Source organism: Egretta garzetta, unplaced genomic scaffold, assembly GCF_000687185.1.
Source record: "Egretta garzetta isolate BGI_Z169 unplaced genomic scaffold, ASM68718v1 scaffold287, whole genome shotgun sequence".
In the NCBI taxonomy this organism is placed as follows: domain Eukaryota; kingdom Metazoa; phylum Chordata; class Aves; order Pelecaniformes; family Ardeidae; genus Egretta; species Egretta garzetta.
This window is the reverse complement of record NW_009260435.1, coordinates 7842744-7867032: the sequence shown is the minus strand read 5'-3', so window position 1 is coordinate 7867032 and position 24289 is coordinate 7842744. Positions and strand designations below refer to the sequence as shown.

The 24289-nt window shown below is 36.8% G+C and overlaps 1 protein-coding gene across 7 annotated transcripts in view; it reads left to right on the top strand.

Annotated features, from left to right (window-relative positions):
* The first annotated feature begins 95 nt into the window (after positions 1-95).
* RNF111 (ring finger protein 111) overlaps positions 96-24289 on the top strand; it is a 55012-nt gene continuing 30818 nt past the window's right edge. For 4 of the 7 annotated variants that reach the window (XM_035899606.1, XM_035899603.1, XM_035899609.1 and 1 more), the window contains exons 1-2: positions 10229-11121; positions 21316-21442. In XM_035899606.1, the coding sequence (XP_035755499.1) occupies positions 10248-11121; positions 21316-21442 (1001 nt within the window). In that variant the 5' untranslated portion in view covers positions 10229-10247. Of the gene's footprint in view, positions 150-195; positions 1071-3125; positions 3693-10228; positions 11122-21315; positions 21443-24289 lie in introns of those variants that run through there. The other 3 variants (XM_009643974.2, XM_035899608.1, XM_035899604.1) reach the window with 3 other exon arrangements.

Below are 24289 nucleotides of genomic sequence, written 5' to 3'. Positions count from 1 at the left end.
GGCCGGAGGGGCGCGGGGGCAGTTAGGCGGATGGGAACTTCAAACCGATTTTTTTTTATTATTTTTTTTTTTTCTTTCTCTCTCCTTTCCAGTGCTTCGTTGACGCACAAAGCAGTATCTTCACTGCGGGAAGCCGCAGCACTCTTGGGGTTTGTCTCCTTGAAAATTTGTCACAAATTTTCCCTTACGGAAATGAGTTTTATTTGTGTGCATAATAGGGTTTGTTATAATGTCATTTGTTTTGTTTGCAAAGTTGGTGTTCTGTTTCTTAAGCCATATTAAAAAAAATAATTGTCAGATGTTTTTTGCCTGATGAACAAGGAAGCAATGTTTGTGCAGAAATGTAGGCCAGGATCTTCCGAGGTATGTAGGCTTGTAACTCTTATTGAAATGGGCAGGTGTTAAGGATCTATGTATGTTTTTTAAGCATCTCTGTTTCAGTGATTAGCGCTCATGGAATTTTTTTTTGTTTTTTGAGTAAACTCTTCTATGGCTTGAAATGGTTTTGTGAAATTTTAAGCAAGGCCTGATTGCTTTAGATGATTAAATGATGCCCTTAATTCCCAATACTCAAGTATTCCTCTAAAAGAAGATACCTTGCTGTAATAGTCCAACTTCATTTGATTTTAATGTGAATACTTCAGAAACAAATATTTGACAAAAAAGATAAGAATTGACTGCCTGGTGCGGAGACCTAGGTAACACTTATTATGATGGAATATCTGTATTATAAACTAATAAAGGAAAACCATGTTTTCCAGGTGGTAAAATAAGGCCTTGTGTTGTCTTTGTTGTAACCAGTAGAAAATTCAAAGATAGATTAATTCTGGATACTTAGTAGAAACATTTTAGAGGAAAATTAATATTTAAAGAATGAGGATATTTTGTCACTCTTAAAAACAAAAATTAAAGCTTCTTAAAGTTCCTCATACCTATCCTTGCTATCAAAGTAGTCTCCCACCAATTTAAATGTTTTTACTCCTCTTTTTGTTGGATAGAGGGACTACCTGAGGCAAAAAACCCTCCAAAACCAACAAAAAACCTGTCAGCCAAGATTATCACCAGTTCAGGTTTGTAGTCTTGCTGATGTGCAAGGGTTGATAGGGAAGGATGTGAACTTCATTAATTTGATGAGCCACTGGTCACTTGTGCTGTTATCCACAGTATAAAATGACCTATTGAATTCATAAGACAGGAAGGGCTGTGTGCACACTTTGCATCCCACTTCTTTTAAATAAAAGTGTGTAAGACACCAAGCTTCCTGTTTGGAAACTCTTGAAGTTTCACATATTTAAAAATATGTTTATTGATGGTTGAAGCCCTGGCAGATACAGCTGTGCTTATGTCTAGTATTGGGAGCTCAGGGGTGAACAGCAGCTCTTAGTATTCATGCATATTTCACGTGTCCTTTCAAAATCTGGATGGGAACATTCTGACCTTTCAGAAATGTGTCTTTTATGAAGCAGTGGCTTTTGTAAAAGTGTATTAAGAGTGTATCTTAACATAAACTTTGTAGACCCACGTAACCAGTTATAACAGTGTTGGCTTTCAGTGGAGGTGGCCATGTTGCAATAGCATTTCGCTGACAGCAGTTACTGCCTTTTTTTTCCAAGATGAGGAATCTTTCATTTCAGTTATTTAGATTTCCTCTAATGGTGAGGACATTCTTTTCAGAAGATACAGGTAATAGTGCCCCCCTCCCTAGCTGATGAACTATGGAGGTTTAGATGTCAGGCAGTTGAATAAATGGGGGGGAAAAAAAAAAGCTGGGGGGGATGGGACGGCAAACGGGATGATTTAATTCACATGTAAACGATGGTGATAGTGTAGGGAGATGGATTTGCCATAAGCAGATGTTGTATAAAGATTTCCTCACAGATTTACTTACGTGCAACGCCCTTTAGGGCAGTCTTATCGCTAGATCTGTAGTGCTTTAGCTGTTTGCATGTCAGTGAGGATGAGAAGAGATTTTGAAACATGTATGTCAACTAATGTTGTATGGGACACATGTACAACGCAGGGACAGGATAATTACTTCCAGTTGTAGTCTCTTAAGAGTTTTGCCAGTGTAAGTGACCGTGATCAGCTGCTTCTAAAGTCTACTGTGCTCTTAAAAGAAATGGAAAATGTATCCACAGCTAAAGTGTTACAACTAGTGAACTTCATTCAGGCTTAAGTTTACGTTAGTGTTTTTTGTGGTGGGCTGATGTCGGGCCTAACAGATGCCACTAATGGAGCAGAGAGGAAGGAAGAAAGGAGATGTTTGTTTCACTCACCAAAATTTTGCTAGCAACATTATTTTGCTATTTTATATAGTTTATTCTATCTGGAAAAAGTAACTACTGTGAATTAAAGTGATGTCTTCCTTATTAAGTGTTTACCAAGTGAAATCCAAGAAGGCTGGCTCATGACTTTACTAGCAAGAGACTTCCTTCTGGTTTTTGGGGTTTTTTTTGCCTGTCCTTCCTTTTTAAAATGGTAGATGACTCAGTTTAGTATCTGAAAAATCCCCTACTTCTCACAGGTTTCCTGAAGAAAAGCATAAAACTGTGCTAATGATTAATTTCATAATTCTCACTTGAAAGGTGGTTCTTAGCAGTTGTAGCAAAGATCGTGTCTTGCTTTGCTCCTTAAAGCTTTATCAAGTGTTCGCAAAGTGACACTACATTAAGAACAGTTACACATACCTCAAAAGGTCAAAACTGCCGGGGGACTAAGAAACAATTTTTTTAATTCTTTTAGATGGCTGTGTAACTCGGAACTTCTCTAGCTGTCTCTGGAAGCAGAAATCCTAGTTAAGAACCTAAGGTCCAATAAAAAAAAAAAAATGTATTTTGTCATTCTTTTATAAAGCTTATTCCCGAGTTCATTGCTGTTATGTTTGTCTTGGAGTTCACTGAAGGCAAAACATTCCTGATTGCCAAATCATAATGCTTATGTCTTAAAACCATGATTTACATAGTGTTAATGTAGCTAACTGAGTTTAAGCTTAGGACAGAGCAAAGAAATGTCTAGACTGAAGAATGTGCTTGTGAACACCATGTTTGTCAAATCCACCTGCTTGCATCCATTGTGCAAAGCCAAACAGATTCCTCACCCAGGTGGGTACTTGCATGCTAAGGCTTCACTGATGCTTGATTGATGCTAGGGTTTCTGTGGGTGCCTTATGGTCCTGGAGTGATTCATAGTGTATTGCGGGAGAACTAACTTGTTGTTAGTAGGACCTTATGCAGAATTGCTCTTAGCCTGCCAACTCATCTAGCTGAGGCACTTCCAGCTGCGCATGCTCTGTGCATTCTGTCTGTTCCAGCTGGAGCCAGGCCATAGATCCAGTCCTAGGGAAGAGCTCTTCTGTTTGTAGCTGTCCTGTGCTGGGTTCTGTTAGACATGAGAGGCAGATGCTTTCAGTAGTCTCTCCATAAGAATACATACAGCGGTGGTAAGTCTCCGAGTTGAATGGTAACATGGCATAACGGAGGCGTTCCGTAACTATTCTATAGGTGGCCTGACATTTCTGTTGCAAGATTTTTTTACTGACCTGAATTGACTTATGTACAAGGAAACAAACCTTGAAGGTCTTGGAGGAATTTTTTTTTCAGAGGTAGAATCAAGGAGACTTTGCTGGTCTGGAGGATGGATACTGTTGATACAGTTGCTGTGGTCTGACTTACCTTTGAGATGGTTTTGCAAAGGTTAGTAGAGTAGTACTGTACTTGAAAAAACATTGTTTCACTTTAAGTGTAGACTTTCCAAGCTAGTGATGATTCCTAGAATTGGCTGCAAGGAGCAAGTAAGCCTGCTTGCATTGCTGTGGCTGGTGTAACTGTAGTACCCCCCTGCAAAGCACAAACTCTTCTGACTGGGATAGATGTAATGGGGTGTTGTTGGGAGACCATACGCAAGAACCTGTCTCCAGAACATTATAATGCAGTTAGTAACTAATATTGTGCATGTTATTCTGACATATCATACCTTTCTGTAGGGCAAAAGATAAGTATTTTGCCTGGAGAATTCTCAGGCAATTTGGTCATTCAAAAATCAGAGTGTCTGTCATCACTGTGGCTGCATTAAAGCAAACAAAGGAAATTGAGAGTAGTTTGTAATGATACTTCATATTGTCCTGTGAATAAAGATGTAGTATCAAAGCAAACATAATATGAGTTTCAGATTACCTTCTGATTGTTTCTGTTTTATAGAGATGCATAGATCTTTAACTATCAATTGCCTTATTTTCTGGCAAAGATTAGAAGACATGAATGCTAAAATTTAGTAGTTAAACTTTAAAAGAACAGTGTTTTGTCTCATGAAGTGGTGAAAATGAAGAACAACCAAAAGTGAAGAACAGTGCAATAAAGTTGCAAAATCTGATTGCACTTGTTTTGCTGATAGGGGAACTGAATATTGGATATTTGTGTTATTGCTATTTACTCTGCATTGTACAGGTTGTCCCTGCTTCGTAGGAATGAAATGAATAGGGCATGACTGCCCTGTTATGTTAACAAGTGGGGTTTTTTTGGTGAACTACTCATTGAGTTCTTTAATTTTGTTGGAGCAGGGCATGATAGCACCGAGATTCAATCTTCATGGGACTGTATTGGGGGTGTAGCTTCTCAAATGGCTCCAAGTCCTCTGTCAACCTCCATTGCATCAGGGTTATGCATGAATCAGTCTTGTTTGGCGCTCTGCCCTTGAGAAAAGGAAGTAGTAGTACTTTGGTTCTCTCACTTTTGCTGAAGGTCTTGTATGAATTTTATAAGCTTGTTCATTATCCTGTTTCTTGATTCATCTGATGGAAGAGCATTGCCGAAAGAATAAATATATCGTTTTAATGAGAGGAAAGAAACGACTGTTGGTGTTGCAATATACAGTTTGTGCGATACTTTCATTCACTGGTCCATTCTTTGAGCTCTTGACAGCCATGTCTGCCAGTTCAAAAAAAGCACTGTGGTAGGAATGGTTATACACAATGTAAGATTCCAGAACTCAATGGTGAGGTTTTCTCGTGAAGATAATGGTACCAGTATTAGCTTGTCAGGGTAAATTGATGTTAAAAGTAAAATCTGATAAAAGTCACATATTAGGGAAAGGAATTAATTTTAAAAGTTAATTGTGAGTTCAGTGAACATATGCAAAGAAAATAAGAGTTAGGACTGAATAAAGGAACTACAAATGCAACTGAAAGAAACTTCCTTTCTGAGATTATTTTAAATATTCTGTTGCCTGATACCATTCTATATATGGACACTTGGGTTGCGTACATAACTATGGTCTAAGAGAGCACAGAATTTTTATGGAAGTGGAATTGCTCTGTTCGTTCTGAGATTATGACAACAATATATTCTGCAAGCTCTTGGTAGTCTTGAGAGCTGTCATATTGGGAAGATTTTTTGTCTGCACTGGCCTCTAGGCTGAACCCTGCTGGGTATTCGAGTTGCCTGTAAGTGCCTTTAGTATCAGAGTGGTGGAGGGTGCATTAGACAAGGGTGCATCACTGTGTTTGTAACGAGAGAGGAGCAGGGAATTGAGGATGGGGAAAATGAGGAAATAATGCTTTGTAAATGAAGCTATTTTGTTCACTGCTTTTCATCAAGTTGGCTAGAAGTCTAGATGTTTTCTGAAGAAACTATTTGGCTGGCTGGGTTTAGGTGTGTGTATTACGCTTAACAGGACAGAGACCAGTAATTTGAGGTTATGTAGGAAGCAGGTGCTTAAGAGGGGCATTTTCTGCCAAGTGGTTGGCTGGTCATGTGTCAAAGCACTGTGTACTGCTTATGGTAGCCAAGCTTGAGAGAATTGATCAGGGTGCTTTTTGACACCTAAAAAGGAGATGGTTTCTTGATGGTGAAGAGAGTTGACTTTGTTTTAAAATGTAACTGAAAATACGTTTTCGGAGTAATGATATATTAGATTACATGTATTCATCAGCCAACTTTATACCAAAAAAGTTGAGTTAATGTTGTGTAATGAACCATTTCACTGTTTTATAGTGCCTTAGTGCTATCATACTTTTGATTGCTAGTAATTAAATTAATTCTTAATAACAAAATACTTCATCTTATAACTCATGTATTTTGCTTTTATATGTGATCATAAACTTGTCTGCTGTAAAGATCTCAAACTTCGAGCTTGTTTTTTGACTCGGCAATTTTGAGGGTCTTCCCCAGTTTGCACAAGTTATCTTGCACTGCTGTATGTCTTGGTGTGATTGATAGCAAAGGTCTTTAATTTGTGACATGAATGGATAAAAGTCGTGTACGCTTCGTGATTCTGAATAGAGTCATACCATTTAGAGGGGACTTAGAATTCAGGTAGCTGTCTTAACAGCTCTTCATTGAGTATTTACTCAAAATGGCTTAAAAGAAGATAATACCCCATTTTTCATCTTGGAGTCTTGATTCTGTAAGCTAACAGGCAAATGTTTTGATTAGGAAGGAGGAACACTAATGCTGATTGAGCTTACTGCATCTTGCTGCTTTCTGAAAAAGCTTCTGATGACAACTTTTAATTAGAGGGAGATTTTGTAAGACCTCTAAATGTTTAACAGCAGATGATGTCATTCTAATGAGTCTTAATTATTTGCATAATATTTTTGTAGTCCCTCTCAAACTTTGTCTTCTGTGTAAAAGCTTATACGTAATACTGGTGTTTCTTACGCCTAACCACTGAAAATACTTAAAATGGATTGGAATCTAGTTAAATGGTAAGCTCTTCTTCCAGATTCTGTCTTTTTGGTCAAAGCTTTTGTTCAAAGGTTTGCAATAGCATTTCTAAATAGTGAAGGAATGGATTATTTGTTGTTGTTGATTGCTGTCATTCACTTCAAAAATACACTCACGTTTAAGCTGTTGCATAATTTTTACTTGGAAACCAGCAGCCCTCCCATGAGTAAGCAGTCCTTCAAGCTCTCTATTGGTTAGCAACAATGAAGAGTTCTTGATTACTTAGTTGAGTTACTGTGAGACTCTTCCATCGTTGTTAAGAGTGCAAATATACAAAATGTTTGAATCTTGAGTTGAGTATTATATCTAGGTTGCTTATTGGAATAAAACTAAGCTAGTAAATAGCATTTCAAGTGCATTGGTTTTCTTTGTGTGGCGTTTTATTTTTGTTGTCACCTTACAGTAGTTTGAGGTTTCTCAAAGTGTAAACTTTCTTACTTTAATTTTTTGCTGCAACTTAAATAGCTCTATCTGCTTTTCAGCACATTGGCCTCTGCTAAAGTAAACAGAGCTTATACAAAGATAATTACATTCAGAATGCAGGACTCTCATAGTGATGGAGATTTCCACACTAGAATTTAACAATAAAACAGGGGCGGGGGAGCACTCCAATGAGTAGAACTGAGTCCTTTGTAAACCAGCCCCTGATTGTGCTCACATAATGAGAAAATGTTCATTTTTGTTTCTTAAGAAAAATTTGAATTAAACAAATCTGTCCCCTTAATTTATCATGTTAAAAGGACAGGGAACTGTTGTGTATAGGCTGGACATGTAGCGTATGATTGTAAGTTATGAATGTGTATGTAGACAATAAACTCTCTGAATAAACTTTTTTGTTCCTCCAAATTGAAATATTTTGTGGATTTTCTAAAAAAACTTGTGATGAAATACGAAGTTATGGAGGGGGAGCTGGCTTGCTTTTGGACTGTGGAAAAGATTGACTAAGTGTTGCATTTCTGTAAAACGGTGGTGCATAAATAACAGACCAAAAATACTGCCTTAAAGGTGTCCTTGTGAGGATGGGCTGCTTGTTCTCTCTGTGCTTATAACAGGTTTAAATTCTGATTTCCTGTCCTTGATAAAATTTTGTAAAATGGAAGTCTCAAGTCTTAATTTTTTCAAAGAAAGATGGTACATGTACGGGAGGAGCATGTGAGAGCTGGTATTTTCCTCAGGAGCTGTCAGGAGCAGAGAAGAGTAGGTATCAAAATTCTACCACTTTAATAGAGGCTTCTTTGTTTACTATGTAGACTTCTTAGACGCTTAATGTTTATCCCAAGTTTTTTTCTGATTTTGCAACTTCTGTTTCTCAGTCCTAGAGAAGAGGGTAGCCTTATATAGTGAATTCCACTAAAACTTACGGCAATAAAAAAGTATATATATTGTCCAGGACGCAACAGTCTTATTTTTAACACTTTAAAATAAGAAATTTCCTACTGTGAATTGTGCTTTGATTAAGTGAAAGTAAGAACCTGTTCTGTTATATATACTGGCAAGAGGAGGTTGAATCCAACTCACGTGCAGTTAGCTTTTGACTTACTGCTGTAAAACATACCTATCTGCTGTCATTCCAGTAGCAAACAGCACCACTTTCTTGGTTATCACAGGGTATAGTCCTCACACTTAACAGTAATTGTTATGTTTGTAGGATTTCCAGTGAGAACATTCAAACAGATCTTTTCAGCTAGGGTTCTAGGATCTGCAAGATTCTTGATCTCCAGAAAGATCCAGTGACCTTACAGCTTCTTTACATGTTAGTACTGCAGCATGTAGGCCTTGTGCAAAATTTTTATTCCAGATCACATCAGTTGAGGAATGAGATTAGGTGCTTATGGCTGTGAAGAGAACACAGGCTGCCTGGGATACTGCATCATCTTATACCTATTGCAAACTGAGATAAGTAATTCTTCAGGGTCTGTTAGGAACAACTGGCTTGCAGCTGCTCCTGAAAGCATCAGTTTGTCAAGCAATCTAAGAAATGTTGGTTTGACTCTGTTTGATTCGTTCTATGACAAAAATGAAAAAGAGCTTTAAATATTAGCAGCAGATGTAAGCATGCATTAGCATTTTGAAGAATTTGGAGGTTCAAGCAGAAGATTATGGACTTGAGTAGGCAATGCTATTTTAACCTGCCATAGATCTTGCTGTTGCTACCTTAGACTTTTTGTGTGGCTTCATGCATATTCCAGCTGTGCTGCGTAAGGAGCCTCATTTCCACATAAGGTATAATTGCGCATACTTTTCTTCAGCAGTTTTCTGGCAGTTCAGCATAACCTGCTGTAAGCCAGGTATAGCTGTTTGTGTGCTTATGTGACGAATTGGATTGGTGTCTGATCTGGCTGGGAAATTCATTTTTCAGATTGGTCAGCTCTACATTCTGGTTCAGCGCATAAACATCTCTTCTATGAGAGCATAGATGTTCCTTCAAACAAGTGATGAGGGAGGGAGAAAAGAGGGAGCACTTTGCTGAAGTAGTACAAGTGTTAAATGCCTTATTCATCTGGGGCACAAAAATGGGATATTAGTTACAGTAAAGAGTGCTTCAGTGGTTATCACAGTGGGAACCAAATTCTTTTGTTGCTTCCTTGTGGGAATTTAATAGAAGGCAGAGATGCTAGGTGAAGCAGGTTGAAGGTGAAAATGTCACTGAGGTTATTGTTGCCTGTGTCTCTCAGTAGTCTTTGAGTACGGAAGTTTTTCTTTGAAATAGTCTTTGAGGTTAATGTTGCACTGTTGTATGTTAACGGTGTAATGTTTTGTGAGGGAGGGGAGCCTGCCTGGTACCATTAAGGGAACAACTATTAAGGGAGCATGTGATATGATCTGCTTAGTTTCTGTTGCAGGATAGAGTCAAAAGCACATGGACTGAAAATAGCTTTGTGCGCTACTCTATACTATTAATGTGTGGTGTTTTTTTAAAGAAACTCTTGGTAGTAAATGGATTTCTATTACTTTACCACAAAATAATATGGTTCAAAATCTTTCCTGTTTTATTCCTTTTCATGTCAGAAAAGAATGAGGAATTCCAAGTAACTGATTTTTTTATAGCTCAGTTGTCACCATACTGTGCCATGCATTGTGTTCAAGGTATCCATATATACAGCTATAGAGGAAGATAGATGTAGGCCTTATTTAAGCAGTTAAATTTAGTTGGTGGCTTAATATTGGAGCTATAACTTTAACTCATGTTTAAGCATCGGTAAAGCAGACATTGTCCATGCGTTTTGCAGGTGATGCACATCGATACTTGCTCTGTCAAAGTGATAATGTCTTCACTGACTAGAAGAACTACCTGTCAATGCAAGTTATAAGAGTTCTGTCTTAATTCAAAAGTATGTTGTCAGGCAGTATTCTTAATATTATGAAACAATTGTATTTCAGTTACTGCTGTTTTGCTTTTCCCACTGGGAGATTAGTCTTAGCAGTACAAGGCTTTTCTCTTACTTCAGTTTTGCTCTTGAAAAATCTGATGCTTCTTTTTCTTGATGCATATCTATTTTTATTTCTAGGCCTTTCTTAAAACTTTCCATGTCTAAATGGACTCCTGAATGTAATATAGTTTATACTCTAAAAGCGGATATGAAGAGTGAAGTTTCTTCTGATGCACCAAAGAGACAGGAGAGTCTGAAGGGGATCCTCTTGAACCCTGAGCCTATTGGGGCAGCCAAAAGCTTCAGTGCAGAAGTTGAGATGATTGCCAGTAAAGTAGGGAATGAGTTCTCTCACTTATGTGGTGATTCTCAAAAGCAGAAGGACATGAATGGCAACCGTACAGACCAAGACAAAAGTATTGTGCGAAAAAAACGCAAAAGCCAGCAGGCTGGTCCTTCATATACTCAGAATTGTCCTGATAAAGAAAACCAAGGAATCTTAGGATTAAGACAGCATCTAGAAACACAGAGTGAAGACAATGATTCTTCTTTTAGTGACTGTATCTCTTCACCTTCATCTAGCCTACATTTTGGAGACTCTGACACAGTAACATCTGATGAAGAAAAAGATGCTTCTGTAAGACACCCTCAGGCAGTGCTGAATACTACAAGTAGAACTCATAGCGCCAGGTCACAAAAGTGGCCTCGGACTGAGGCAGACTCTGTACCTGGGTTATTAATGAAAAGGCCCTGTTTTCACAGCAGTTCTTTAAGAAGACTTCCATATAGGAAGAGATTTGTGAAAACAAGTTCGTCACAGCGGACACAGAACCAAAAAGAACGGATTTTAATGCAGAGGAAGAAGCGGGAAGTGTTAGCTCGAAGAAAGTATGCTTTACTACCCAGCTCTAGCAGTTCCAGTGAGAATGATCTCAGTAGTGAATCTTCTTCCAGTTCATCTACTGAAGGGGAGGAAGACTTATTTGTGTCACCTAGTGAAAACCACCAGAACAGTACAGCTGTTCCTTCAGGTAAAACTAAATTCCTGAGATACTTTTTATTAATGAGCTTTGATCATGTACAATATGCTTTTTTTGTAAGTACTTCGGAGCAGTTGTTTTTGTGTTTTTATAAAGTTATATTACAAATAGACTTAGTGCAAGTAATGTGAGCATTACAGCATAAATTCTTGATGGGAAAAGTACATACAGAGCTTCCATTAAAATTACAGCAAATCTAGAATTCTTCAATGTAAAAGGTGAAGTTAGTGGTTTCTAAACAATGGACTGGAAGGTTGCTGAATCTGATTAGTCACATGCTGTGGAGTTGCTCCTTTTTTTTTTTAGCTGTTGAATCGTATTAAACAATTAGCTATTGCAGCTTTAACTGATTTTGGGAATAATGATTCTGCCTGTTTTCAGAATGTAGAAATATCTGCTAATACATAATTAACTGTGCTGACAACTTTAAAAAGATGAGAAGAAAAAAAATAAAATCGGTCATTGTGGTAAGAGCCTGAAATAGGATTCAGTTGAAGGTAGCTTTAGTAGTGCAGTAAGAAGAGAAAATTCTAAGGCCTGAAGTTGTAGAAAGCAAAGTACTGTATATATACCAAACGTTTTACCTAGATAAACTCAATGCAATAATCTTGCAGTTGGTTTGCATAGATGTTTCTTTATCATGTCTTGACGTAGTATTTGAGGGCATGCTTGAACATTTGGAGTGGGGTTGGGGGGTTGTGTTTTGGGGCTTTTTTGGTTGGTTTCTGTTTTTTGGTGTGTGGTGGTTTGGGTTTTTTTTTTCCATCTACCAATTTTCTTGGACTTCCTTTCATCTTAAATTTGCCAAGTGAAAGGCAGTCCCGTAACATTCACAATGTTGTAGTTGTGCTTTCTGTTCATCATTTCAGCTTTTTAGAGATCATGGGGAAGAAGATACATAGAACACAGCGTAGCATTGATCTGTGCAACCATGTTTTTTGCCCAGAGACAAATGTGTTTTAGAAAATGAAACTGTATCTTAGACTGTGCTGATCATTCCTGTAAGAAAAAATGACTGCTAATACAAGGACAGGTTTAAAAAAAAAAAGTGTGTATGTTCATGTTAGGGGAGGATTTATGCTTGAACAGAACCAGAATATGAAAGACTAGATTATTGCTTGTTAACCATTGTAGCACGAAATAATGTGTGTTGTTCTTTAACGTACTGTTTAAATACAAGAAGTAAAATCTGTAATGCAAAAGTCTTACTTAAGCAGTGCTAGGGCTGCATAAATAACTGAAACAGGAGAATTATTTCACAACCTTGATTATCTTCATGCATATTTGGGGGGACAGAAATGTAATTTTTTTAAGCCTAAAAAAGTACATTTGACAACATCTTCAAGCATATTGAAGGGTATGATTTGTAAATAAGAAATGTATGGGGATATGTGTATTTTCATATTAAAAACCAATTTGGGAGACTACTGTGTAACACTTCTGTTTCCAAGTTAATAGTTTCTTATTTTCAGAGAGAATGGAGTTTCATGTAACTGTAAAATGATGTAGGACCATTAAGAACTTTTTTTTCCACACAGAGCACCATGCAACAGTGAAACTGGTGTATGGATGAGAAAATGTAGGTTATGGACTCTTAGGCAACCATCTATTTCTAACCATGCTAAATGTATTTAGAGAGAGATTTTTCAATTAATTTTTTTTTTAGTCTAACTGCTAAAACCTACTGCCCTTTTTTAACACAAATTCAATCAGTACCACTTCTGTGCTTTTATTTCCCTTGAAGTGTAGAACAAGTATTTCCATGGTGAAGCTTTCTACAAGCATTTTAAAAGAATCTTTCTGGAGAGAGATCTCATTAAAAATTGATGTAATGATCAGTGAGTATTCAAGCTGTTCAGGTAACTTCTGATAATTCAGTGATGCAGTGTGATGTTATTTTGATGGTAGGAAGACTGGAACTTGCAATTTGTTTCATTTAGTTATGTGGAAAAGGTGCATTGTCCAATGGCTTAATTTTTATACTACTTGAAAAGCACACTTAATTCATTTATGAAATTATGTTTATTCTCATGAATGAAAAATTGATTGGCTTTACACAGGTTAATTTTAGATTAAAATACTGACATTGGTAATAACTGAAATAAGGTATGCTTTAAAGAATGTGTATTATGGTGGCTGTACTTCAGGACTAACACTTGCAGTGAGCTGAGAAGTAATTCTGCCTTAGAGCATGTGAATACTGTGGATTTTTTTCCCAGTGGAAATACGTATCAATGGGAAGGTTTTGAGTATTTTATTTACATTGCAGATAAAATGGGAAGTTGAGCAGACTTCCTTTATAAAAGTGTCCTATTTTTAGCAAGATAAAAGTGTGATTAACGGTTTCTATTGCGATTAACAGTTTCTATTGCTTTCTGCTCTTATATAAGGCATTTCTAGATACTGAGTTAATTGGGACAGAAATGGGGCCAGCTGGGAAAATAGCTATGCAACTTCTCTGTATGGTGTTTCTGTATGAGGAAAGGGTTGTATTGCTAGTAATACTACACTAGCCTGTTAATGTTAGAGAAGAATTTTTTGCTCTAGATTGGCACGTGAAGGTTTTGTATGCATCTGCTGAAATTTCACAATATACTGAAGGGCAAAGAGCTACTGCTAAGAATGAGGCCTGCAGCATATATGTAAAAGTACTAGAGGATGAACTTAAGAAAGGAGGAGAATAATAATAATGAGAAAAGAAAATACAATTTTAAAAAGATATGGTAATAACTGAAATTTTAATAAGTAGGCATCAAAGTGATGTGATTAGTCTTGTAGCCTACTTAATGGCAATTTGTATTATGGATATGTCACAAAATATTTCCTTGTTTTGAATGTTGATGTTTATCTAAAGACACAGTGCATTTAAGGAACTGGTAAATTTAATTAGTGTGTACTGTTCTAGAAAATGTTTCTTTCTGATTATTGTGAGAAATGAAAGAAACAGATCTTTTTAACCCAAAAAGTGGTTAGTAGATTAGTTCTTGTAGCTAATAAAACTAAGTTGGCTATTTTTTGAAAATTGTGTGAATGGAGATGGGGGTGTGTGTGGTGGGTTTTTTTTAACAAAACCTTTACCAAAAAAAACCCCAAAGAACACTATATAGCGTTTTTCCCCCTTTTCCCTTTCTATCAGGGCTTTAGCTATTGTTCTGGTGGAACTTTGTGCTTTAGGAGTAGGAGAGTATTGAACAAGTATAAAATCCTGATACCTGGGAATAGATTATATTGTTCTACCAGCTGTTTGCTGTAAAAGGCAGTTGTCCTCATTAAATCTGGAATGACCAGATGAAGCTGGTTCAGGAGGTGGAGAGAGAGTGTTGAGGGCATAAGGTCAAGGTAAAAACAACTGTGTAGTTTAATGATGCAGTTATAGTTGAAGGTGCAAGGGCTTTTAGGGGTATATATTTTAATTTGAATGTTAGTCAGTTGCTTTTAATTGAAATACTTGGGCTTACAGTTAAAATGACTGCAGACAGCAACATTTTTGCTATGAAATGCAAATTTTGATTCTGTGATTTGTTTAGGTAGCTCAGAAACTTTTCTCTAACCCTTGGAGGACCTGTATACACACCTATAGAGATAATCCTCTTTTGACTTTCCTTCTCAAGGGTGGCAAAATTTCAACTTTTACTTTTACTATAATTGGATCTCTGTAATGTTGAAATGCAGATTTTCTGATATGCCTGCACGCGTCTTTGATATTCAGTGTGGATTTAAAGGGCTGTGGGTGCCATTTGGAGACAGTCAATCTGTGGAATGAAATCTAGCAAAAGCTAAAACAAGCTTTTAGCCTCTCATACTCTGATTTGGCCGTAAAGCTGAACCCTGGGAAATGGGAAAGTGGTGTAATAAAAAAAGCTGGCTGGAATTTTGCATTGTCATAAGTTGTTCACCTAATAACACTTAAAATTCCTTCAGGGTCTGACATGCTACTTTATATTTTTGACTAGCTAGTGCTAGACAAGCCTTGCCTCTTGATGCTGATGAGAAGCTGCTCCAGTTTTTGTTCAAAGCTGCTTAGAATGATAAGAATGAGTTCATTCACTATCATCCTCTTGATTCCTCTAACATATTTGTTGTCTGTCTCCCAAAAACGTTGAAGATAGATATCTGATATTTTAAAAGCCAGAGCTTGGTGAAAACGTTAAACATACACCTTTTCACATTCAGATTATTTTAATGGGTTCAAGATAAACATGTATTAGGTGGAAATAAGCTACCTGTTGTTACAGTTGGTTATTTTTCAGTTACTTAATCCCTCCTGTAACTACAGCATGCACGCCTTTTCTCACAGTACCTAATGCAGCTCATAATTAAGAGCTTTTATCTCAATAGCACTAGTGGACGTAGCCTTTCTGCTGCGCCTCTTACTAGAGACGGGTCAGGGAAGAACTGGGAAGTGGTGAGGAAAGAAGCACCCAGTTTTGCGGGCAGTCGACGTTAACCATTGTTGCTGTATCTGTCTGCTGTGAATTGGAGCTTTAAATAGCTACAGTAATAAATATTAGAGTGGAATTCACTGCAGCACTTCCCTGTAGCTGCTGCAGCTTTCTGTGCTGAAAAGATGCTACTTTTAGAATTGGCTTGCTGTTGGCATTGCTGGTAGAACTGGAATTTATATGCTTGGTTAAGAACAGTTAGTAGAGTTTTGGATTAGCCCATATTAGCATGTCTCACAGCTGGACAACATCCCCTAAATTGTGGTTGTTGACTGTCTTTTCCACCAGGGTGCAGACTCCTAAGCAAATTGTATGTTTTGAAGATTTCTCCCATCATGCACAACTATTGGAAGGCATATTCCAAATAAGTTCTGTACCAAATAAGGTACAGAAAAACTCATTTTTTAACCTAGTGTCACCTGACACTAAGGGGACAGAAAGGTTCTTTTAGGGATCCTTGGCAGAATGATGATGGCACTAAATCATGGTTACAATTAAAGCTTTATTTTCTTAGCAGTATGTTATGATTAATATAGCACAGAATTTATTATTAGAATGGCACGGGATTTCTACAAGCAGAATCAATATAGTACAATCTATAAGTAGCGTAATACAAAATTTATAATACAACTTAACTTATAATTCCTAATCACCCGGACCCTCTGCAGGTCAGGTCAAATCTTAATATGCGGTTTGCTGTATCAATATAACAATTCATAATCTAGACTTGAAAATCCATATAAAAGAATACGAATCACTCACTCAATCCTTGGAGGAAGTGGACGATGGTGGAGGTGTCCCTGGCCACAGGGGGTCCCAAGTCTTACTGTCCAGCAGCAGTTCTGGTCCAGGTTCCCAGTTTGGACTTGTAACCTCTTGATTTTATAGACTGTGCTCTCTGCACTGTTATGTTTCCCTGTTCTGTGATGGGGTCATCAACAACACCTGGTTGGCCGGGTGCCTGGGACCTTCAAGGTCAGCAAGGAAGGGAGTAATCATCCTGGCGCCCAGGAATCTTGAGGCTGATAGGGAGTGGAAGAAGAAATCTGTTTGGGTTGTCTACTTGGTTCACAGGACCTTCAGAGCCTGAGAAGGAGGGGAAAGGGAATGAATACGTGTCCTGCTCAGTCACAGAGAATGGCTGCTTGCCTCATAAAATAGCCTTAGTTATGCTAACCATATTACCAGGGGTTGGGAGCAGGGGGTACCGGTCACATCTAGCTCAAGAAGTTTGAAAGTTGAAGAAGGGAGTACTCATTAACACTAGTAGGATATTATTATTTTATCCATTTCAAGTTTAATTACTATCCAGGTAATTATCTTGAACCTACCAGCACAAGGTGCTGTAGAGGCACATAGTACCAGCAAGTTCAAAAAGGGATTAGACACACTTACGGACAGCTGTCCACCAGTAATGAATAGATAAGAAAGTGCTCTCTGACATCTGTGACATTGTCGGGGATGCTGGGTGGTGCGAGAAGTTTCAGTTCAAGTTTACAGCTTGGATTTTCTACTCTCACTGCATAGTTTTGCTTGCTGCAGCTGGCAGAGAGAACGTGGGCCTCAGCAGGCCGTTGGTCTGATCCAGTGAAAGCTTGGAACATGAAATAAGTCATCTCTGTCACTGGAACTTGACTGCTTATTTTAAATCTCTTCTGTTTTCACTTATGGCTTGGCCAAGACAGTCTCATTTGAAATTGTATATTGTAAAACCCCTTCTCTATCTTACATGTATTGTTTAAGCTAGTTAAACGCCATGTTATTTGCAAAATAGATGTAAAATACCCTCCAGGAAGGGCAATGATCAACCAAACATAAGTATGTCATTTATGACCTTGGTGGTATACATTTTTCTTGATGATGATTGCTTAATCTCCGAGTTGTCCCATGATCTTCCAGAGTTTAGTATAATTATATACATTATGCACAGAGTATAATTGTATATAGCATACATGTTATACTGTGCAAATATTAGTCTCTTATTTATAACTTCTGGATTATTGAAATATTTCATTCTAAAACTTGCTTCTCAGAACTGCATGTGTTCTATCAACACCACCTAGCAGTTGTAGTTCTGAAATAATCTAGCAACTTTATGGCGAAAAGTTATCCTCATTTGCTGATCTAAGTATTGGACTACACAGTATTGTATTTTTTAAAAGTTACATTCTGCCTAATAAAATATTTTATAATCTGACACATTTACTGTCTTTGTGATGTAGGGCCTGGAGGAGGGAGTATTTTGTTTTTTAAGGAATGATTATCATTTTGAGCATGTTCAAACTTCGATTCAAGCCAGTGTAGTTTATCCCTTCCCCTAGGTTGGCTGAGCGCTAGGCTTCTGTCATAAAACAGGCTTTTAAAAGAGAGGGGAGAAGCTTCTGTAAAGAAGTTCCTGATTATTAGTCATTTACAAAACCTGAATACTAACAGCTGTCAATGGTTCTGAATTGTTGGGATATGCCAAACTTGCAAACTAAAATTTGGTGGCTTGCATGCACTATAAAATATTATTTGTGGGTGTTAGTGGGGAAAAACCAAAATTCAGTGGAAATTAATAAAATTCTTGCTGTAATTTTCAGTAGAAGTTTTGGTTTTAACCAGCTCACTTAAAATGTAGAATGAGTCTTTTGGTAGTAGCCCAAAGGTTAATTTAGTCAAAAACAAGTAGAGTATAATTTGCTTGCCACGTTTTGTTATTCAGGAGATGATGGAGAGAAGTAGTCTATACCTGTGGAAGGATAATTTTCTGTTTGTTTTATAGCCATAGGTGATATGCTGAGGGTAGTACAAAATACTTCTTGTACCTCTGCATAACTGTTTTGCTGCCGACAGTCCAGTGACTAAATCTCCCTTCAAGGAGAAACCTTCAGGGAGTATAGGATTAGTACAGTAACACTGTCATTATACAGATTCAGTGGTTCTCTTACAGGGTCAGTCATTTAGGTAATACATTGATGAGTAAGGTCTTCATACTTTAAGATCAAATTTGCTTGAATTCCAGACAGAAGATGACTGGTCAGTGACTGGTATGTGCATGAAAGCAAATAAAGTACACCTTGTCATGGTGGACTATATAAAAAACATCCTGTGTAGTGGACTGCAGGGTGATGTGCAAGCATTTTGTCATCTGGTGTATTTCTGGCTTTGGATTTTTTTGTTTGTTTTGTTGTGGTTTTTTCCTTGGCTGTTGGTATGTTTTGTAAATTGTGCAGTACCTTAGGTCTGGGATTTACTGAAATATCAAATTCTGTTGGTTTTATGCCCTTCCTAAGAAATGTACTTCAAAGGTGTGTTTATATATACACCAAGTTTATTCCCATGTAGATCTAAAGATGTAGACACCTTAAAGAGATGTTCAGCTGTTTACTGCTAATGTGTAGCCTTGGATTCACCAGATGGCTCCTAGGAGTTACATATGTGCTAAATATTTGAGGCATGCGAGTGCCTCAGAATTCTCTTGAGCAAATATTTTTAGAAACAGTGTAGCAAAACCTCTGAAAATCCATTTGTTTTATTTCTGCAAGTCAGTCATCTCACTAAAGAAAGTTTCTTTCTGCTTTAGAGGGTTGTGCACTCTTAAAATTCAAGTCATACCATCTTGAACTACTCTGACCGACATACCAGTAAAGTTCGCCTTCAGACACTAACTTAACCGGCAAAGTTACATTATGTGGAACTGTAAAACATCCTGGCTTTGCTAGGATTAGGCTTGGAGTAGTTCAAACCAGCAGGTTTGAATTTTGGCATTTGGCAGAGAACTTTTTTTTTTTTCCCAGCTTTGATATTACAGAACATTCAAAAAGACATCTTAAATTTCACTAGTTCTTTAGTATTGGCACAGTTTTAGTTCTTAATTGCCTTGTAAATGAAATGCTCTAATGCTAGGATAAATCCCTTAATATGGGCTGAAGTTTCAGGGGGCTCTCCTTGACAGTGGTGTTGCTGCCCATGTGCTGCAGGCACCCTGTATTCCTGTCGGCCTGTCAAAGAGGCTGTACTCTGAGACTTGATTTTGACAGATGACTTCAGAGACTTCTCTTTGTTTTAACACTGTCCATTGCTCTGCTTTGTAGGAGCTTGTCTAAATCGGAATAAACTGGTGTAGTTTTGTGATGTTTGAAAAACTGTGTTCACTTCTTTGTAGTAATGTATGAGGAGAGGCAAAGAAGAAACAGTAAATCCTGTTGACAATGAAAGACCGTGTTTTCATACTACTTAGTTCTACTGGGTGTATGGCTAGTGTCTGACTATGGAAGAGCTACTTGATGAGGATTATGAATGTTACTTCAGTGTTACTGAAGTTTTGCTATTCGGCGGACTTTTCATTGTTCAGATAAATGTAATGAAACCAGTTTGTATTGGACAATTGTCTTAATTTGTATATACTGTTCTCCAAACTATTGTAATATTCTTGAAATAAGGGAAGTTCACATACATGTACTTTTCCTTTTGGTGTGCTTCTAACAGAACTCATTTGAAAGCTCTTTTTATTTAGAAGGGGGTACAAAGTTGTGTATCAGTTTGTGCTCTTTGTATTATCAACTTTAGCATGTGACTTTTTTTTTTCCTAGATAGTGTAATGTTTTCAGTTTTTCCCAAAATTTTCATGCAAGTTCTGAGAATTAATTTGGTCACATTACTTCCAATCATGAGAATTTGGTGAATACCAGTATTTGGAAGCATCGCGCTTTCCATCTTCAGGCACCAGTCACTCTGGGATAAAAATGGCCAGAAACAAGCAAAGGCCATTAGAAAACAAGTAATGCAACTTGTTTTTTCAAAATATAAAAATGTTGATACTTGGGTGGGGGGAGAGAATAATCTGCCCCACCTTGTCATTGGGTAGAGCAGCTGAGAAGTCAGTCCATACAGGATGTAAGTATTGATTTGAATGAGACCAAATTCTTCAAGCACTTTTCTTGAAGAAATTTGCGGATCTCAAAATGGCAGTTTGCTATTTCCAAGCTATCTAGCGTATTTATTTAGTAAGTTCTTTTGTGTTCAGTGGTATTACTATAGTGAATAATTCATATCTCAATTTAAGTATTCTAGATAGCTCAAACTTGTCGCTGTCAGTATTACAGCTGTAGAGAGGTGTTTCCATGCGTCTGGGTATTAGGCTGGAACTTTAATAATTCTTCCTGAAGTGGAAATTGTTTCTTATCAAAGCTTGTCTCTAAATTGATTTTGTGGGGTTTTGGTGGTTGTTTTTTACCATTGATAGTTTCATTTTAACTTCCTCTGTCTAGTATATGATTGTGAATACCACTGAAAGTGTAGATGTAAAGATGTTTATAAACACCAGTGGATTTGTGATCTTCATTTTGTTGTAGAAAAAAATAACATATATTAGTTGGTACATATTTTTTTCCTGTTGCCACTGTTTAGCCTTGAGACTTAATAATTAGAAAAACATTTAAAAAAAACTATTAATGGTAACAAACCACCACTGTTTTGCTAGTTTGAAAGTTTATTTTGTTTTTATATTAAATGACTGAATTTTGTTGGTGTTATAGCTCATAAAATTCATTGTAATTACTTCCAATACACAGCAGAATGTAAGCTTGCGTCTCTTCTCTCCCCACCCCCTGCATCTTCTGTCTCCTTCCTTTTTTTACTTCCATATTTACAGCAGAATTACTACCCATGTATTTCAAGTCTAGGAGACAAAGTCTCTTATCATGACAGCTCCTGAGATAGATGAAGTATACAAACTTTCTTTTTCCTTTTTCCTCATCAGGAAGTATTGATGAAGATGTTGTGGTGATTGAAGCATCCTCCACTCCCCAGGTCACTGCTAATGAAGAAATAAATGTTACCTCAACAGATAGTGAAGTGGAAATTGTCACAGTTGGTGAGAGCTACAGGTGAGATTTGCATCTCTTTGTATTAATAAAATTTTGCTTGGCTCCAGGTTTGTCACAAGGCTCCGTATTATTAAAAGCCCATAAGGTAATGTCACAGCAATTCTAACCAGCATGCATAATATACTTTTTTGATTCAAAACCAAAACCAGACCACCACTACCACCCCAAAACCCAAAAAAATCCCCAAACAAAATACAACCAGAAAGCCAAACAACAACAAAAAAACCAAACCCAAAACTCCAAAGAAATAAACAAAAGAACCCAAACCACAGATTTGCCAAAGCTTGAGAATTCAACTAATTTTGGAGTTGTTGAGGTGGTTATAGTTAGTGTGACTGATAGGCAGAATTTTAGGGATGCAAAGCTGTATAGTGAGATACTAGAGAGAGCAAGTTTAGGCTGAGCTGACTATCTAGGGATTATCTGAGCATTTCTCAGGAAAGCATCCTGCTTTTTTGAAGCTGCTGCTGTGCATGGTTTCCTGTTGGTCCGTGCCTCTCTGGAAGTTTTGTTCCATATTTGTCAGATTTTGCAGAATCTATTAAAGTGGAGTTCCTTGAAGAAGAAAACTTGAAATTCTCATGTTTGTGAACATGAAGACAAACTTACAGAATATGAAGAACAATTATCCATTTTTTAGAAAAAAATGGCAGAGCAACAGTAAGCAGTAAATTGGGAAAACATTCTATCTGTCATCAGATAGTGCTTTCAATAATGCAATTTTAAATTTAAAACAACAGACAAGTTTTCTTGCAAAAACCACTTCTATTGGAACAAATATCACATTGAGGAAACAAATTTTATGTTTAAGACAAATGTGCATAATGTAGATTTCATGAACACTTGGAACTAACTAAATTTCTTTGTTAAACTCTGACACACAAAAGATGTCATACTCACAAAAATGCAGCCTGAATCTACAGCAAAGAGGAAGTGGGATGAGAGGAATCAACACTTTAAAAATTAATTTCTTCGACAATATGTTTCTTAATATTTCCTTCTGTTTAAAAAAAAAAAAAGCTGCAGAATCGACAGATACTCTGTCTTGAGGTGATTAGAAACATGTTTCTAGAAATAGTTGATTTATCCACATGATTGTATTTGTTGAGAACAGTCATTAAAACTTATGAAACAACGTGAATGCTTAAAAAGACTTGAGCTAGATCAAGTTAATGCTTTAGCCCCTTATAATTTGCGTGTAAAGCTTTAATGGGTAAAAAAATTAGGCTAGACAAACGTGATTGTGCTTATAGAATATCAATTCAAACCTGATTAAAGACAGATAAGATGCTTTTAAAAAATAAACGACTTTCTGTCTTCTTAGCATCAATAAGAAATGTTTTGTGTAGTAGCCATAAAGGAGTGGAAAAATTACTGTTTTCTTCCCTTACTTTCTTCAATGCTACAGCCAAAATGCCAGCATCACCCTCTACTCCCATTTTTATTGATGTCAGTGGTGTCTTTACTAGTGATTTAAGTGAGAAGGAGATTGAACCAAGGGCACTTTCTGGTGAATTTAAATTTTTGGCCTGTTCAGTTTGTTAGACCTTCTAACATGCAGATTTCTCAAAGGCATTTGATTATTTATCTTTTTTAAGATCTTAAAAGAATGGTCAAATTAAATTTTGCTCTTTAACTATTTATTGTACTTGCTCTCAACTGTTGAGAAAAGGTATCACTGAAAAGTTCAGCTGAAAACTTTGAGACTATTAAAGAAATAATTGAGTTTTGTGTTGGAAAAAGTCACAATTCTATGTTTAAAAAAAAAAAATACAGTAAGAAAACAATTCCAGGAAGTTTGCGATGAGGAGGAAGAATCTTAAATTCGAATCTTGAGCCTGAAATGTTAGAAACTTCTAAACTAGTCTCTTATACTTTGAACATAGAGTACTTCCTACGCAGGTTTTCCGGTGTTTCAAGCTTATTATGTATGGAACAGAGGCAACTCTTGGACATCTAAATGATAGTTCAGTATAAAATTATAAATATAAATGCTCTAAGCAAACTGAACATTATGAAGGTTATTTACCAAACTTGGAATACTGCTCAGAGCAAAATAAACGGTTATTTTCATTCTTTATAACTTGTGTATAGATGAGAGCGGTTACTGCATTTTTTTAAAAGGCGTGTGGTTTTGGATAGAAGTAAAAAAAGTCAAATCAGAAATGCAAAAATGAAGATACCTCTTTTGACACTTCATAGTACTGCTAGCTTTTTTCTGTGATAGTGAGGCTAAGCTTTTTAATGCTTGCTACATATGTCTAGTACTGTAGAACTAACTTTTTTTTTAAGACTCAGTTATTAGTTGCATGGCAGTGTATATCCCCATAGTAATACATGGACTTACAGGATGCAAATTAATAGTAGTGAAAAAGATTGTAGATTCGAAAAAGTTTACTTGAAGTTTGGAGGCTCTCACTGATATTTGTGCATTCTGCAAGGAAGTTGCAACTTCACACCTGACAATTTAAAAAAACCTTAAAATTCTGAAGTGTTAATCTTGACCTTAGTAAATAAAAATCTAATAGTAGGCTCTAAATTTAAGCTGTGGTAAGAATCTATGGTTAGGATATTTAAGCATGTTAAAGATGGTTTCTCTGTCTTCCTAAATGGAACATAAAAAGCACTGCTTTTTTAAAAACACTTTTAAACAAATGGCTATATCTAGATAATAGGAATAATTTAGTTTACTTAAAATTTACAGGTAAAACTTAGTTTGAAAGGAATTGATGCACTCTAATCCAGTGGTTTCTTTGTATGAATGAACTTGCCTGATGGTCAGGTGATGGTTGAGTGTACATAAAAGCTTACTGAGCATTTTAGTACTAAAGATCAGAAAGAAGAAAA